The sequence below is a fragment of the Myotis daubentonii genome, chromosome 11 (genome assembly GCF_963259705.1).
Source record: "Myotis daubentonii chromosome 11, mMyoDau2.1, whole genome shotgun sequence".
NCBI lineage: Eukaryota > Metazoa > Chordata > Mammalia > Chiroptera > Vespertilionidae > Myotis > Myotis daubentonii.
Window position 1 is genome coordinate 42166195 of NC_081850.1, and position 14573 is coordinate 42180767.

General features: G+C 44.3%; 1 protein-coding gene and 1 pseudogene across 1 annotated transcript; both read right to left on the reverse strand.

Moving 5' to 3' along the window:
- Positions 1-3162: 3162 nt before the first annotated feature.
- On the reverse strand, positions 3163-12964 carry C11H9orf40 (chromosome 11 C9orf40 homolog). The gene is made up of 2 exons (XM_059656920.1): positions 12283-12964; positions 3163-4716 (listed from the first exon to the last, which is right to left on the reverse strand). The coding sequence occupies exons 1-2, from the start codon at positions 12712-12714 to the stop codon at positions 4558-4560; spliced, it is 591 nt and encodes a 196-aa protein (XP_059512903.1). The 5' UTR covers positions 12715-12964; the 3' UTR covers positions 3163-4557.
- Positions 5547-5691, reverse strand: LOC132212912 (small nucleolar RNA SNORA48; annotated as a pseudogene).
- Positions 12965-14573: the final 1609 nt, after the last annotated feature.

The following is a 14573-nucleotide window of genomic DNA, read 5'->3' on the forward strand; positions in this document are numbered from 1 at the left end:
TTGGACTGGAATTGGAAGTATCAGTTTTGGACTTGTGTGTCAAAAATAGATGCAGACACAAGTAGACAGATAGAGAAATACACATAGTTGTATATAAACATATATTTTATTTCTCTCAGCTGTGGGGACCTAGAAGCAATAATACCCAATACTAATGAGCAGATCTTGCACCCAATCTTCATTTCCAAATACCATTCTTTAATAAAGAAATAAGGGCTTTTGGAGAAATGATTCCCAGGACTAGGGTGGACAAATTATAAACAAATACCTGTCAGAACATCTTGTGTGAGAAGGTAAGGAAGTACTAAAAAAACCAAAAAAGATGAGGTCTATATTTGTTTTCAACAGCTGTGTAATAAATTGCCACAAACTTAGCAGCTTGAAAAACCACATCCTCTTGTTAACTCAGTTTTGAAGGTCAGAAGTCCAACCTGACATGCAAGGTTCTCTGTTTGGAATATCTTAAAACTGAAATCAAGGTGCCAGCCAGGTTGTACTGCTTTTGGAGGCTCTGGGGAAGGATTCACTTCCATGTTTATTCAGGTTTCTGAGGTCAGATCTTGAGGTTGTAGAACTGAGGTCCCCGCTCTTTGCTGGCTGGCCATGGAGACTCACCCCCTGGAGGCTGCTCTGAGGTCCTTGTCACATGGCTCCCTCCATCCTCAAAGCCCAAAGATTTACTCTCATATTGAAACCCTTCCACACTGACACCTCTCTGACTTCCTGGCTCTGACCTCTCCACCAATATTTAAATAGGCTCATATGATTAGGTCAGGCCCACCTGAATTATCTCCCTATCTTAAAGTTAACTGGTTTATATAAAACTAGAAGCCCGTTGCATGAAGATTCACGCAATAGGCCTTCCTTCCCCTGGCCGCTGGCATGGGTTTTCCTCCGGCATCCGGGACCCAGGCCTTTGGTCCGGCTGCAGTGAGGCTTGGCTTCTCCAAGCCTCTTCAGTCTTTACTCTGGCCGGAGCCTTCAGTCTTTGCTCCGCGCCTGCGTATGCAAATTAACTGCCATCTTTGTTGGGTTAATTTGCATAGTTGCTCTGTTTGGCTGGTGGGGGTAGCAGAGTGACACCAATTTGCATGTTTCTCTTTTATTAGTGTAGATTACCATTTGACATATACCAGAACAGTTAAGTATTTCAGGCAAGAATCATCAGATCCTAAAATTTGTAGGCAGAATATGATGAGAAATGGGTATTTACATAGCCTCAAAGCATCTTTCCAGAAGATAATTATTTACAAAGGAGAAAATAGTGACTATACAATAAAAAAAAAAAAAACCCTGCAGACAGCACCTTAATTAAGTAGTCAGTTACAATCCTATATAATAAAAGGCTAATATGCAAATCGACCAAAAGGCTGAAGGACTGGTCGCTATGACACGCACTGACCACCAGGGGGCAGATGTTCAATGCAGGAGGAGTGCCACAGGGGGAGGGCCGCTCAGCCAGAAGTGGGCCTAAGCCATCAGCTGGACATCCCCTGAGGGCTTCCGGACTGTTAGAGGGCGCAGGCCGGGCTGAGGAACCCCCCTGCCCGAATTTCATCCTCTGGGCCTCTAGTCCTCAATAATGAGACAAGTTCACATCAGTGCCTCTGCCTCCTGGCATAATGTATTTAGGATACATCACTTCTATGGAGTTCTTACCAAAAATGCATAATTATGAAAAATATCAGGCAAATAGAAACTGAGGGCCATCCTAAAAACTAACTTTTCAAAAAGTACCAAGGTCATGAAAGGCAAAGAAATTTCAAGGGACTGTTTGAATTTGGCTCTCAAAGGAGACTAAGGAGATAATAAAACTAAATATAACAGGTGACCATGGTTTGAGTTCTGGGCCAGAAAAAGGATGCTACTGAAATGGAAAAATCTGATTATAGTCTACTAGTGGCTCGGTGCATGAAAATTCGTGCACTTGGGGGGTCCCTCAGCCCAACCTGCACCCTCTCGCAGTCCGGGAGCCCTCAGGGGATGTCAGGCACTCTTCTGGGCACTAGGAAGAGCAGTAAACAAAAATGGACACTTTCCTACTGCCAGATCAAACAGGAGGTTAGAAAGTTTACCATTTTAGTATTTTTTTTAAAAAATATGCTTTTATTTATTTCTAGAGAGGAAGAGGGACAGAGACAGAAACATCGATGAGAGGTAAACAACTGGCTGCCTCCTACACACTTGTCCCTGGAGATGGAGCCTGCAACCCAGGCATGTGCCTTGACTTGGAATCAAACCAGTGACCTCTTGGTTCCTGGGTCAACACTCAACCATTGAGCAACACCAGCCGGGATACCATTTTATTTTTATTCCCGTACTTTAATTGCTTCCCCCACATATTTGCTATCTTTGCCCTTTCTTCAATTCCAATTCTTTTCCTGAAATATCTAGTAGCAACTGAAAGTGAAATGAAGTGGAACTACAGGAGCCCTAGCTGTTTTTGCTCAATAGGTAGAGCGCTGGCCTGCAGACTGAAGGGTCCAGGGTTAGATTCTGGTCATGGGGACATGCCCAGGTTGCAGGCTGAATCCCCAGTAGGGGGCGTGCAGGAGGTAGCTGATCAATAATTCTCTCATCATTCACTAAAGGCCCGGTGCATGAAATTCATGCACTGGGGTGTGTGTGTGTTCCTCAGCCCAGCTTGCGAGAGGGCACCGGCCAGGCCGAGGGACCCCACCAGTGCATGATTGGGGCCAGGGAGGGACATGGGAGGTTGGCCAGCCAGGGAGGGCTCCAGGGCGTGTCCGGCCCATCCCGCTCAGTCCCGACTGGCCAGACTCCAGCAGCAAGCTAACCTACCGGTTGGAGCATCTGCTCCCTGGTGGTCAGTGCACGTCATAGCGAGCAGTTGAGCAGCCTTATCATATCATTAGCATATTACGTTTTGATTAGTTGAATGGCCAACCGGATGACTGGACACTTAGCATATTAAGGCTTTTATTTTATAGGATGTTTCTCTCTCCCTCTCCCTTCCTCCTTTAAATCAATAAAAATGTATTTAAAAAAACACCAATATGTGATGGGGGTGGGGGGGGGAAGAGGAACTATAGGAAGCACATTATTCTAATTATATTTTTGTACCTACAATAAGGGCATTATAAGAAACAAGATGATGCAGGTAAAGTACTCGGTATATCATTCGACAATAAACACAGTCTCTCTGAGGTAGATACTATTTATTGTTTCTTATTTACAACGAAGGAATCTGTGGCTTGGAGATGAGAAAGAACCTGCTTAATGTTACACGGGTAGAAAGTGGCAGTATAAGACTTTGAACCAGGTCTGACTCCAAAGCCTTAACTTTCAACCACAATGCTATACAGTTTGTTTTCTGTTCTATAATATTCTTATTAATGTCAACCCATATTTAAATTCCACAGTACACATGAAACATTGTTTTTTTCCCCTCTCATTGGCATTTTATCCATCCTTCCTGGATTTTGAATATCATTAACCACAAAAAAATACACAAGGACAACTTACTCAATTACAAAGCCAACATTCTAGAATACAATACAAAATTAACTTCATCACTGATGCTCATATAACTCAAATACAATGAAATGGTAGCTACAGAATAATTTAGTTGTAATAAAGTCATCAACAGGGCAAAATAAAAACAAAGCTAATTAAGAGGCATTGCTTCAGCTCAAAAATTAGTTATCTCCTGTAAACAGGAGGATGGGTGCTTTAAAAAAATAGCTATATCTAAGGTCCACATCAGAACAAGTAAAGGAGAATCTCTCAGGCAAAGATTTGTGAAGTATTGCCAGTGTTGAGACCTACAAGTGTATAGAAAGAAGTAATAAAAACAACGCCCTGAAGGCAATTCAAAATCAAGAAATTTTAAAAAAAGAAATAAACTTTCCTCTTATCTTGGGAAAGAGTGGAGGGAAGCATCTACTCATTTCTCATAGTTCTTCATTCATTTTTGATAGCCCAAAGTAGAGATTAACAAACATCAAATATTAGATGTTATGCAAACATGCTACCCACATTGAAATTCTCACTACTTCACATTTAGAAAGCTCTTTTATATTTTTTTGAAAGCTTTTTTAAAACAATACCAGCTTTCCGAAAAATGCCTCCCATTTTAAGTTTGCATAGATGTCTAAGTCATCTACCTGTTCAACTAGGAAGAGCCAATAAAGTATATTAAAGAGCATTTTATTGTTATTATAAAACAACATTCATTTCATGTACCACAAATTAACATTTTGTTACAGAGAGGACTATTTGAGTCTTTCCTACCTGTTTCTAAAGCTTGCAATTTATAAGTTTGATATCTTCAAATTTAGAATCTAAACATAACTTTGTCTTTAAGAATGTACACATAAAATACTTCCTGTATAACTGTACTATATCACTGACAAATCCTATTGGGAGTTTCAGTAGTGACTATAGGCATTTATCTTTAAAACAACTTTCCTCATTTTTCAGGTTTGGGAATGAAATCACATAAAGTATGGAAAATAACTTTTATCCCTAAGAATATGTAAGTCACTTAGAGATGTTTTCTCAAATTCAGAAAAACCCATTGCTTCAGTTCCTCTGTCAGGACTCCATGTCAATCTCAACCACTTCATCCTTGCTCTGAAGCCTTGCTTCTGTAAGGTTACCTTCATTTATAGCTTCAATGTCTGCCAGATCAATAGGTGGTAATGGATTCCTCCAGTACTGGAAGGTGTTATACTGCCAAAATTCTTCATTGAGCTTTAGGGGGAGAAAAAAAGAAAGTATATCAATGATTTAGAAAAAGTTAAATTTCTTTTTCAGGAAAACAGGTTTTTTTTGTTTGTTTTAAAAGGAAACTCGCATAAGATTTTGCAGTCTTTGTATCTTCAACATTTTAAATTCTGTCTAGTCAAAGTATTTGACGGACTCAGTCAAATCTATGCATTTTCATAATCATAGATTTGTGAAAGTATTTATTGGTTTAACTTTGAATTTCTTTCAAGAGTACCCTTCTGACAATTTTCTTCCATTCTCAACGAAAGAAAATGTCTGCAAACAGTCTTAAAATGTTTACCTTCAGTGAGGAAAAATTTTTATTGAAAAAAATACACATATACCTTAAAATTTATTTTTAGTCTTTTTCCCCGAGGTTTGGTATTTTAAGGGATTGACTTTACATAGGTTAAAATATTTTGACAACCTTCTAAAAAGTATTAGGATATAAATATGCTAAATACCAAGAAAAACCTAAACTAATCATTTTTATCAAGATACCATTTGGTACAAGGCATGCCTTTTAAATCAATATAGCAAAATTGTTAAATCCAAGTGAGCACTGGCTCCTTAAACATTTAACAGCTTACTCTGAATGATTATAAAATTACTTCAAGTAACTATGAAGTAAAGCTGATGTTCCAATAAAGTACAAAATTGGCACTGAAGTTCAAAAGCATTCCAAAAATATTTTGTGCAAAGGAAGCAGCATTGGAATAATATACAGGCTCCCAAGGTGACCATTATCCATATCAGAAGAGTATCTATATATCTTTATTTATTCTACTATGCTATGTTCTTTTTTTTGTTCTTCTTTATGTACCTCAGGCATGAAACAGCTCTGGCCACCAACACAGGCATCAAGCTAGGATGAACTAAGGACTGTACATCTGCTTTGCCCCTGACTGATAGAAGAGCACCACCACCAATCAGGTGTCTCCTTGCCCATTGCCAGGGGGTTATGTTCTTTTTTTAAGTACTATGTTCTTATGTTCACACTTGCTAGGGCAGCATTATCCAACAGAAATATAATAGAAGCCACATATATAATTTAAAATTTTTCTAATAACCACAGTAAAAAAAAGTAAAAAGAAACTGGTGAAATTAATCTTTTTAAAAATAAGATTAAATGTTTCATTGTACTTGATGGTAAATCAAAATATGCTTTAGAAATAGTTAATGAAAATGTATGCACTAAATCCATGGTTGGCAAACCGCGGCTCGCGAGCCACATGCGGCTCTTTGGCCCCTTGAGTGTGGCTCTTCCACAAAATACCGACTTCTGTGCATGGGCCGTGAAGTTTCAATCGCACTGTACATGCACGCCCGCACATGGTATTTTGTGGAAGAGCCACACTCAAGGGGCCAAAGATCCGCATGTGGCTCGCCAGCCGCGGTTTGCCGAGCCGCAGTTTGCCAACCACTGCACTAAATCATACACTGCATTTAATTAAATCAAAAGAAACACTTCACTGCAACACAATCACTGCACCCTCCTGCTTCCCCCCCTGCGCCCTGGAAGTATTACTGTGGTCTTGCCCTAAATTCCTGATCCCCCTTCAATTGCTACACTGACTTCTCTAAGGACATCATGAAAAAGTGCTTGTGACAGCCAGTGGTCCTGTGACCCTCCCTCCACCGGGAAGTCACAGAGTTGGGCTGAGGGACCACAGGCAAGTTGAAAGGCAGGAGGTACTCCCACCCTCCTCCTCTTCCTCTTTCCCTTCTGAAAAACACTCATTTAGCATGCTCCATTTTGGTGTGTCTAAAAACATACACTTGCATGTATCTAGTATAAATCAACAAATTTGGGAAATAAGTGAAATGGAGAGGCAATGTTTCAGTTAAAATGGTTCAACTAGTGCCAAGGTGATTGGCAACACTATGAGTGTGGCTAAATTGGGCTGGTGACACCTCTGTGTTGTGTGGGCAGCAGACCAGGCTTCGAGAATAGAATGCATTTCTAAGGACAGCATGCCAATAGGATTCTTAGTCACAAATTGTGTTTGGAAGCCCTGGGATGTAGGGGGAGGGGGTACATATAAGACCAGGCTTGGTGACTTCAGGCGTAGGCTCCTGAAGCATGGGCTCACCTTCAACCCCTTCACCACACAAGGTGCCCAGAGCCACTTCTTTTAAGGCTCCTGGCAGGGAGGCCCAGGCTGCCCAGACTGGTCAGGTGAAATTAATCTTACTATTTTATTTGACCTGATATACCCAAACTATTATCACTTTAATATGCAGGCAACATTTTAAAGATTAATGAGACAGTTTACATTTTTTTTTTTTGTCACACAGGTTTTCAAAACCTGGCAGGTAGTTTACACTTCTAGCACTACGCAGACGAGCCACTTTTCAGTGCTCATTAGCTGCATGTGGCTGGTTACTTTACTGAAAAGTACAGGCCTATAAGAAAATCTCATTAAGAAGTTCATTCAGTGCCTCAGACACTAAGGCTTAGAGAATGAAGAGTCTTTGGAATTTCTTAACATTGGGATAAAAAATGCAATAAAAATGCAATAATTCAAAGGATGCCAAGAAAAATTTCATTTTAGGAGAACCAAGATGGCGGCATAGGTTAACACCGGAGTTTGCTGCTTTGAACAACTACTTCAAAAGTGAAACTAAAAGACGGAACAGACATCACCCAGAACCACAGGAACGCTGGCTGAGTGGAAGTCCTACAACTAGGAGGAAAGAGAAACGCATACGGACACTCAGAGGAGGCGCAGTGCTGAAGTCAAATTCTGAGGTGCGGAGTGCACGGAGCGGGCTGGCGGCGGAGGGCGCGGTTGGCGTTTTCAATCGGGAGGGAGTCGAAGACTCTGAGCTCCAGATACAGGGGAGTCTTTAGGGACCCAAACTCAAACGGGAGAAGCGGACTGTCTGGCTTCGGTCAGAGCGAGTGCAGCTTTCTCTCCCAGCTTTGCAGCGGGTGCTGGGACTCAGAGAGGCAGAGCCCCTGGGGACAGGACTGAGAGCCGCCATAACTGCTCTCTCCGGCCCACCCTGTTGATCCTGTGCGACCCGCCCCGCCCAAGCCCTGCACAGAGGCATTTGCCGGATAGCCTCAGGCAAAGGCTAGATTAGCACCTCCCTAGAGGACAGAAGTTCTCTCACTGCTGACACAGCTGATTCTCATAGCCACTTGGCCTGGAGGTCAAACCCTCCCTGGAATTAGCTACAACAATCAAGATTTACCTATAAGACTGCGAACAAAGACCACTAGGGGGTGCACCAAAGAAGCATAACAAAATGCGGAGACAAAGAAACAGGACAAAATTGTCAACGGAAGATATAGAGTTCAGAACCACACTTTAAGGTCTCTCAAGAACTGTTTAGAAGCCGCCGATAAACTTAATGAGATCTACACGAAAACTAATAAGACCCTCGATCTTATATTGGGGAACCAACTAGAAATTAAGCATACACGGACTGAAATAACAAATATTATACAGACGCCCGACAGCAGACCAGAGGAGCGCAAGAATCAAGTCAATGATTTGAAATGCGAGGAAGCAAAAAACACCCAACCGGAAAAGCAAAATGAAAAAAGAATCCAAAAATGCGAGGATAGTGTAAGGAGCCTCTGGGACAGCTTGAAGCATACCAACATCAGAATTATAGGGGTGCCAGAAGATGAGAGAGACCAAGATATTGAAAACCTATTTGAAGAAATAATGACAGAAAACTTCCCCCACCTGGTGAAAGAAATGGACTTACAGGTCCAAGAAGCGCGGAGAACCCCAAACAAAAGGAATCCAAAGAGGACCACACCAAGACACATCATAATTAAAATGCCAAGAGCAAAAGACAAAGAGAGAATCTTAAAAACAGCAAGAGAAAGAAACTCAGTTACCTACAAGGGAATACCCATACGACTGTCAGCTGATTTCTCAACAGAAACTTTGCAGGCCAGAAGGGAGTGGCAAGAAATATTCAAAGTGATGAATACCAAGAACCTACAACCAAGATTACTTTATCCAGCAAAGCTATCATTCAGAATTGAAGGTCAGATAAAGAGCTTCACAGATAAGGAAAAGCTAAAGGAGTTCATCACCACCAAACCAGGATTATATGAAATGCTGAAAGGTATCCTTTAAGAAGAGAAGAGGAAGAAAAAGGTAAAGATACAAATTATGAACAACAAATATGCATCTATCAACAAGTGAATCTAAGAGTCAAGTGAATAAATAATCTGATGAACAGAATGAACTGGTGATTATAATAGAATCAGGGACATAGAAAGGGAATGGACTGACTATTCTTGGGGGGGGAAAGGGGTGTGGGAGATTCGGGAAGAGGCTGGACAAAAATCGTGCACCTATGGATGAGGACAGTGGGTGGGGAGTGAGGGCAGAGGGTGGGGCGGGAACTGGGAAGAGGGGAGTTATGGGGGGGAAAAAAGAGGAACAAATGTAATAATCTGAACAATAAAGATTTAATTAAAAAAAAAGAAAAATTTCATTTTAATAAGCAAAGAGGGTTAAAGACAGTATCTATTTCAGTGGTTCTCAACCTGTGGGTCGCGACCCCTTTGGCGGTCGAACGACCCTTTCACAGGGGTTGCCTAAGACCATCCTGTATATCAGATATTTACATCATGATTCATAATAGTAGCAACATTACAGTTATGAAGTAGCAACAAAAATAATTTTATGGTTGGGTCACAACATGAGGAACTGTATTTAAAGGGCCAGAAGGTTGAGAACCACTGATGTATTTCATTGCCCACTACCTACTTATAAACATGGGCACCCCTCCCCCCCCCCCCCCCCCCCCCGCAAAAAAAAATCATCAGTGTAACCTAGTATCTAAGAGCACAAACTCTGCCACCAGACAGACCTGGGTTTGCACTACTCACTAACTCTGATCTTGACCTAAGTGTTTCCCAATCAGTAAAACATATGGCTTTCTTGCGAATTAAGGTTTAGCACTGTTTATTGCTCAGTATTATATCCCAAGAAGCCTTTGAATTATCAATCAACAGGAAATATATTTGCGTATTTTCTGTTAAAAATGTCTAACAGTAAGAGTCAGCACTAAAAGAGCAATGAATCTGCATAAAGTGACACTAACGTGAGAAAACATGAATATTTAATGAATACCTGGTTTTATTTTAGTTCTCTAGTAAAAACAAATCTAAAACAACTCAGAAAATATTCCAAGGTCCTGCCTAGATTGCATCTCCAATATAGAAAGGACATGTTTGAGAAATTTTTTCCTAAATGAGATCCAAGGGTAAGGGCACAGACCTAAGACTTATTCTAAGCACAAAAAGAACCAGGAAGACATTTATTGCACAAACTGAAAATTCTTTTTAATTTCTCCATGTTTTGTTTCATCCTGTTTTCCTTTGGTAATTGTAAAACCCTTAGGAAAAAAAACCCAACGTCTTTGGAGGCAGGAAAGAGGGAAGCTGGAGAAAACAGGTTCCTCTCTTAAGTTTGCAGAAAAAAAAAAAACCAGCTCAAGGAACAGAACAAAAGGAACATACTAGTAAGGGTTTCTGGGCTTTTGCCAAAAGAGAACAGGAGACTAATCTTAGTGAAGACGGAACCCTCTTCTTTCCTGCCACAAGCTTATAGTGTCTATAGGATGCAGAGGTGCCAGATGTAGTCACTGCTGCAGAGGAAGACATGGTGTGTAGATGCTAAACAGTGGTGAGGGCACAGACCTAAGCCTTAGTCTAAGCACAAGAACCAAGGAGACACTGACTGCACAAACTGTGCCAGTTTACTAAAATATTCTCCTTCTTTGCCTACCTGCCATTTCCATATTTCCCTCATCAATCTGTGGAAGGCTGTAGTCAGTATATTCTGGTAGGAAAGACAAGGCTATGTATGGGTGGGGTCTGAAAGGGAGAGTTTTCATATAGGTCTGGATGACTACCATTTTTTTTTTTAGGTTTTGAATATTGTCATAGACATGATTTAATTGGAAATTCTAATTCTTTATTCTATTTTCAAAATGTAACTTCTATCATTCAGTTTTAAGCAAGCTGATTTTGAACCTAAAAGCAACCTGAAGAAAGAAGTCTAAATAAGGCTCAGGCTTCCTAAATTCCAAGAAAACTAGGGGTACAAATATTTACAATTTATAATTTCATCCAGAAATGCTTATCACGGTTTTGGCTAAAGGATAATTTCACAATCACAGGAAAAGATCTTTCCCAACTATTAAATTCTCATTATCTTACTAGGTTGTTCACCAAGAACAAATCATTCCAAAGGAATCTCAATTATTTTTCAGGGGTGGGGGCGGTGAACAACGTATTTGCTAAATTCTGCGTAAGACACTTAAGGCAATGGAGAGATGTGAGGTGGATGCTATGATGCAGAAGCTGAAGAGTTTGGTGAAGTCTGAGCCCTGCATTTGGCACTTCGGCCCTCAAAGCTCCAAGTCAACAGAGAACTGCAGAAAAGCAACCTGAATTCCTAAGGCTAGACCAAAGCTCTCCAATAAATATACAATGCCAGCCACAAATATGACTAAATTTCCTGGTGGCTGTCCTAAAAAGACTAGAAGAAATAGGTGAAATAATTTTTAATCCACTGTAGTCAATCCCCTATCTCCAAGACAGTAGAACGTGTCATCAGTATAAAAGGTTTTGAAACCTCTGAAACATCGTATTTGACACTTACAGCGCATCTCAAGAATCCCGTTGTCTCACGTGGCTAGCGGCCGCAGGCTCATTTCCCCAGAACTGGGACCGCTCCAAAGGTCCTCACATGCCGCAGGGCCCAAGTTAATTTGCAAAAACAATCCTTTTCCATTTGGCACAGTGAGTTAAAACACACCCCACCCCGCCCCCCGAAATAGACACCCTTCCTCTCTACCAAGAAAACGGTACCGTGCCTAAAGGTCATCCAATTTGATGGCTTCCAGATTGGTCACCTCTTTGGAAACAAATCATTGTTAAACCGAAGAAGGCGCCCTACACCAACGTCATTTGCCTGAACCTGTCGCGAGCGGTTCAGCGTCTCCCACCAGACTCCAGTCCAGTGGTTCTCAACCTTCTGGCCCTTTAAGTACAGTTCCTCATGTTGTGACTCAACCATAAAATTATTTTCGTTGCTCCTTCATAACTGTAATGTTGCTACTGTTACGAATCGTAACGTAAATATCCGATATGCAGGATGGTCTTAGGCGACCCCTGTGAAAGGGTCCATCGACCGCCAAAGGGGTCGCGACCCACAGGTTGAGAACCGCTGCTCCAGTCTCTCCCGAGTCCCGCACCTGCTCCCCTCTCCCAGCACGGGCGCCGCAGCAGCAGCCACCTCGCCCGACCGCCCGGTTCCCCTGGCGCATCCGCGCGCTTTCGGCCCCTCGGACTCTCCCCAAACCCCGCCAAGAGGAGCTCCGGGGCCTTCGCTGTTGCTTGGAGGAGGGCGTCCGTTCCTGCAGCAGGGACCCCGGCTTTTCGCCTTTTGGGTCGTCTTGATGACACGAGTCTAGAGGGGGACATCTGTTCCTTCCCGGGGCGGGAAGTGCCTGGGAAAATGGCAACCCACCCACCCGGGGAGCGTCCAGCCATCCCCTGGTCCCTACCTGGCTTGGTGCGGCGCCCCAGTCTCCGCGCGGGGGCTCTGCGCGCCCCGCCCCGCAGTCGCCACCGCCCCTCGGGGGCCGGGCGCCCTGGAGCTCCTCCCCCGGCCGGTGGGGCCGCAGGGGCGGCTGCTGCAGCGGCGGGTGCTCGCTGGTCTCCCAGCCGCGGCCCTCTTGATCCGCGCCGCCCGGAGCGCTGGTGTCCCCACCGTCGTGGCGCTTGCTAGGCGAAGCCGAAGGCTCAGTCATAGCCCCCGCGTCGACTTTGCGCTTTCGGGGCAGCTCGGGGACGCGGCGGGGCTGCCCGAGAGGCGAGGCCGCCGCCGGCGGGATCCAGAGCGGCCGAGTCGGCGGCTCCTCCGGAAACTCGCAGAGCAGGAGCCGCTTCCAAGGCACGTGGAACGTCAGCGGCTCCGCCGCACGCCGCTTGGCCATGGGCCCGGGAGGCTCGGGCGGAAGCCGCCCAGCGCGGGAGACCGAACGCCGATGGCTGCGGAGGGCGGGGGCGGCTGGAAGGTGGGAAGGCGGCCCTGGCGGGGGCGGGGCGGCCGGGCTGCCCCAGGCTGGCGCGCGCAGGCCTCGCCGCCGCGGAGGTGCGGCCGGACGTTGGGGGACAACCGCCGAGCGGCGGAGATTCGAACCTGCGCACTAACGTGCGCTCGCGCGCACGCAGCGGGCGGGCCGTGCCGCTGGTTGGTGGAGGCTCGAGGGGTGCGCTCCCGAGTGCCTCCGCGGCCGGAAGTGCGCGCCGCATGGGAAGGCGGGAAAGGAGCGGCGGGTTAATTAAGCGCCCTATCCCCTTGCCCGACCAGGTCGCGGTCTTGTTTCCTTGGGGCTGAGGAAGAGGTGCAAATCCCGCGCTCGGTAAAGCGGTTTAGACTTGAAACCTTCAACATCGCTGTTAATATTCCCTTCCTTGAATCACTAGCTAGGCGATGTTTCAAGGGGGTTAGAAAAATATTATGCAAACTTTTACTGAACTAGTGTTCCGGCTCTGGCACTGCATTGAGTGCGTATTGGAGACCGGCTGCTGTCCAGGGGCGGGGCCCAGGGGCGTAGCCGAAGCCGACGCGCGAACACCAAAGGAAACCCAGCGAGCTGTATGTTTTGAAGGGGCTGCTGTGGAAAGTGAAGTAGGCACCGTGTTCCTTTGAAGATCTTTTCGTTAAAAATTCATTGATGAAGTTGCAAACGTGTGCAGCTCATGCGAAGTAACCCACCCAAGAGCCAAGCCGGGAGCATAATTTTTTTTTAAACAACTGAAACAATTGTTTGGCTCTTAAATTACGCGGGGAGCCACCGAGTTCCCCGCCCGCCCGGTGCAGTGGTCGCAAGCGGGTTTCCAAGGCCCACTTACAGCAGAACGGTGTGTGATGTCACAGGGAGGAAGGTAACAGCAGTGCATTTACTCTTGCTCGTATCTTAATAGTTGATCAAGACCGTAACCAAGTGAACAAAAGTGTGAGGAATAAAATTATACATAAAGACTTTAAAGGGAGAAACAGCTATGATCTTCTAGCAGTGGTTCTCAACCTTCTGGCCCTTTAAATACAGTTCCTCCTTTTGTGACCCAACCATAAAATTATTTTCGTTGCTACTTCATAACTGTAATGTTAATATCTGATATGCAGGATGGTCTTAGGCGACCCCTGTGAAAGGGTCATTCGACCGCCAAAGGGGTCGCGACCCACAGGTTGAGAACCGCTGTGACTAGATAAAAACGTGAAAGGAAGATCCTCTAACTGGTAGGTATTCTTTTTAAAAAAATATATATTTTATTGATTTTTTTACAGAAAGGAAGGGAGAGGGATAGAGAGTTAGAAACATCTATGAGAGGGAAACATCGATCCGCTGCCTCCTGTACACCCCCTACTAGGGATTTGCCCGCAACCAAGGTACATGCCCTTGACTGGAATCGAACCTGGGACCCCTTGAGTCCGCAGACCGAGGCTCTGTCCACTGAGCCAAACCGGTCAGGCTGGTAGGTATTCTTTATTAGCTACTCCATGCCCTTACTCCTGAGGCTGCTATGAGAGGACACAGAAACTACTTACTTATTAATAAGCACAGAAATATAACAAGTTAGAGCGGTAAACAACAGCTTTTCTGTTTGATCTTTTCATCCTCTCTTGTTTGAACTTGATAATCCATCTTGTCTCAAGAGTTAGCCATTTTCAGGCCAGTAACACAGATGAGACATAAAAGCGCTTTGTTTTATCTGAAAGGTTTTGAGGGTAGCCTGCCGCACAGTGATGGAAGTGCAGTTTAACAAATAGAGGGTCCTTCCTCTGTAG

Bases quoted from the DNA above. Each gene is read 5' to 3' on its own strand.
- C11H9orf40 (XM_059656920.1), bottom strand. From the start codon at position 12,714: ATGGCCAAGCGGCGTGCGGCGGAGCCGCTGACGTTCCACGTGCCTTGG. The intron at 4,717-12,282 runs GTAGGGACCAGG...CTCCCCCTAAAG, and splicing joins GGGGCGCCGCACCAAGCCAG to CTCAATGAAGAATTTTGGCA.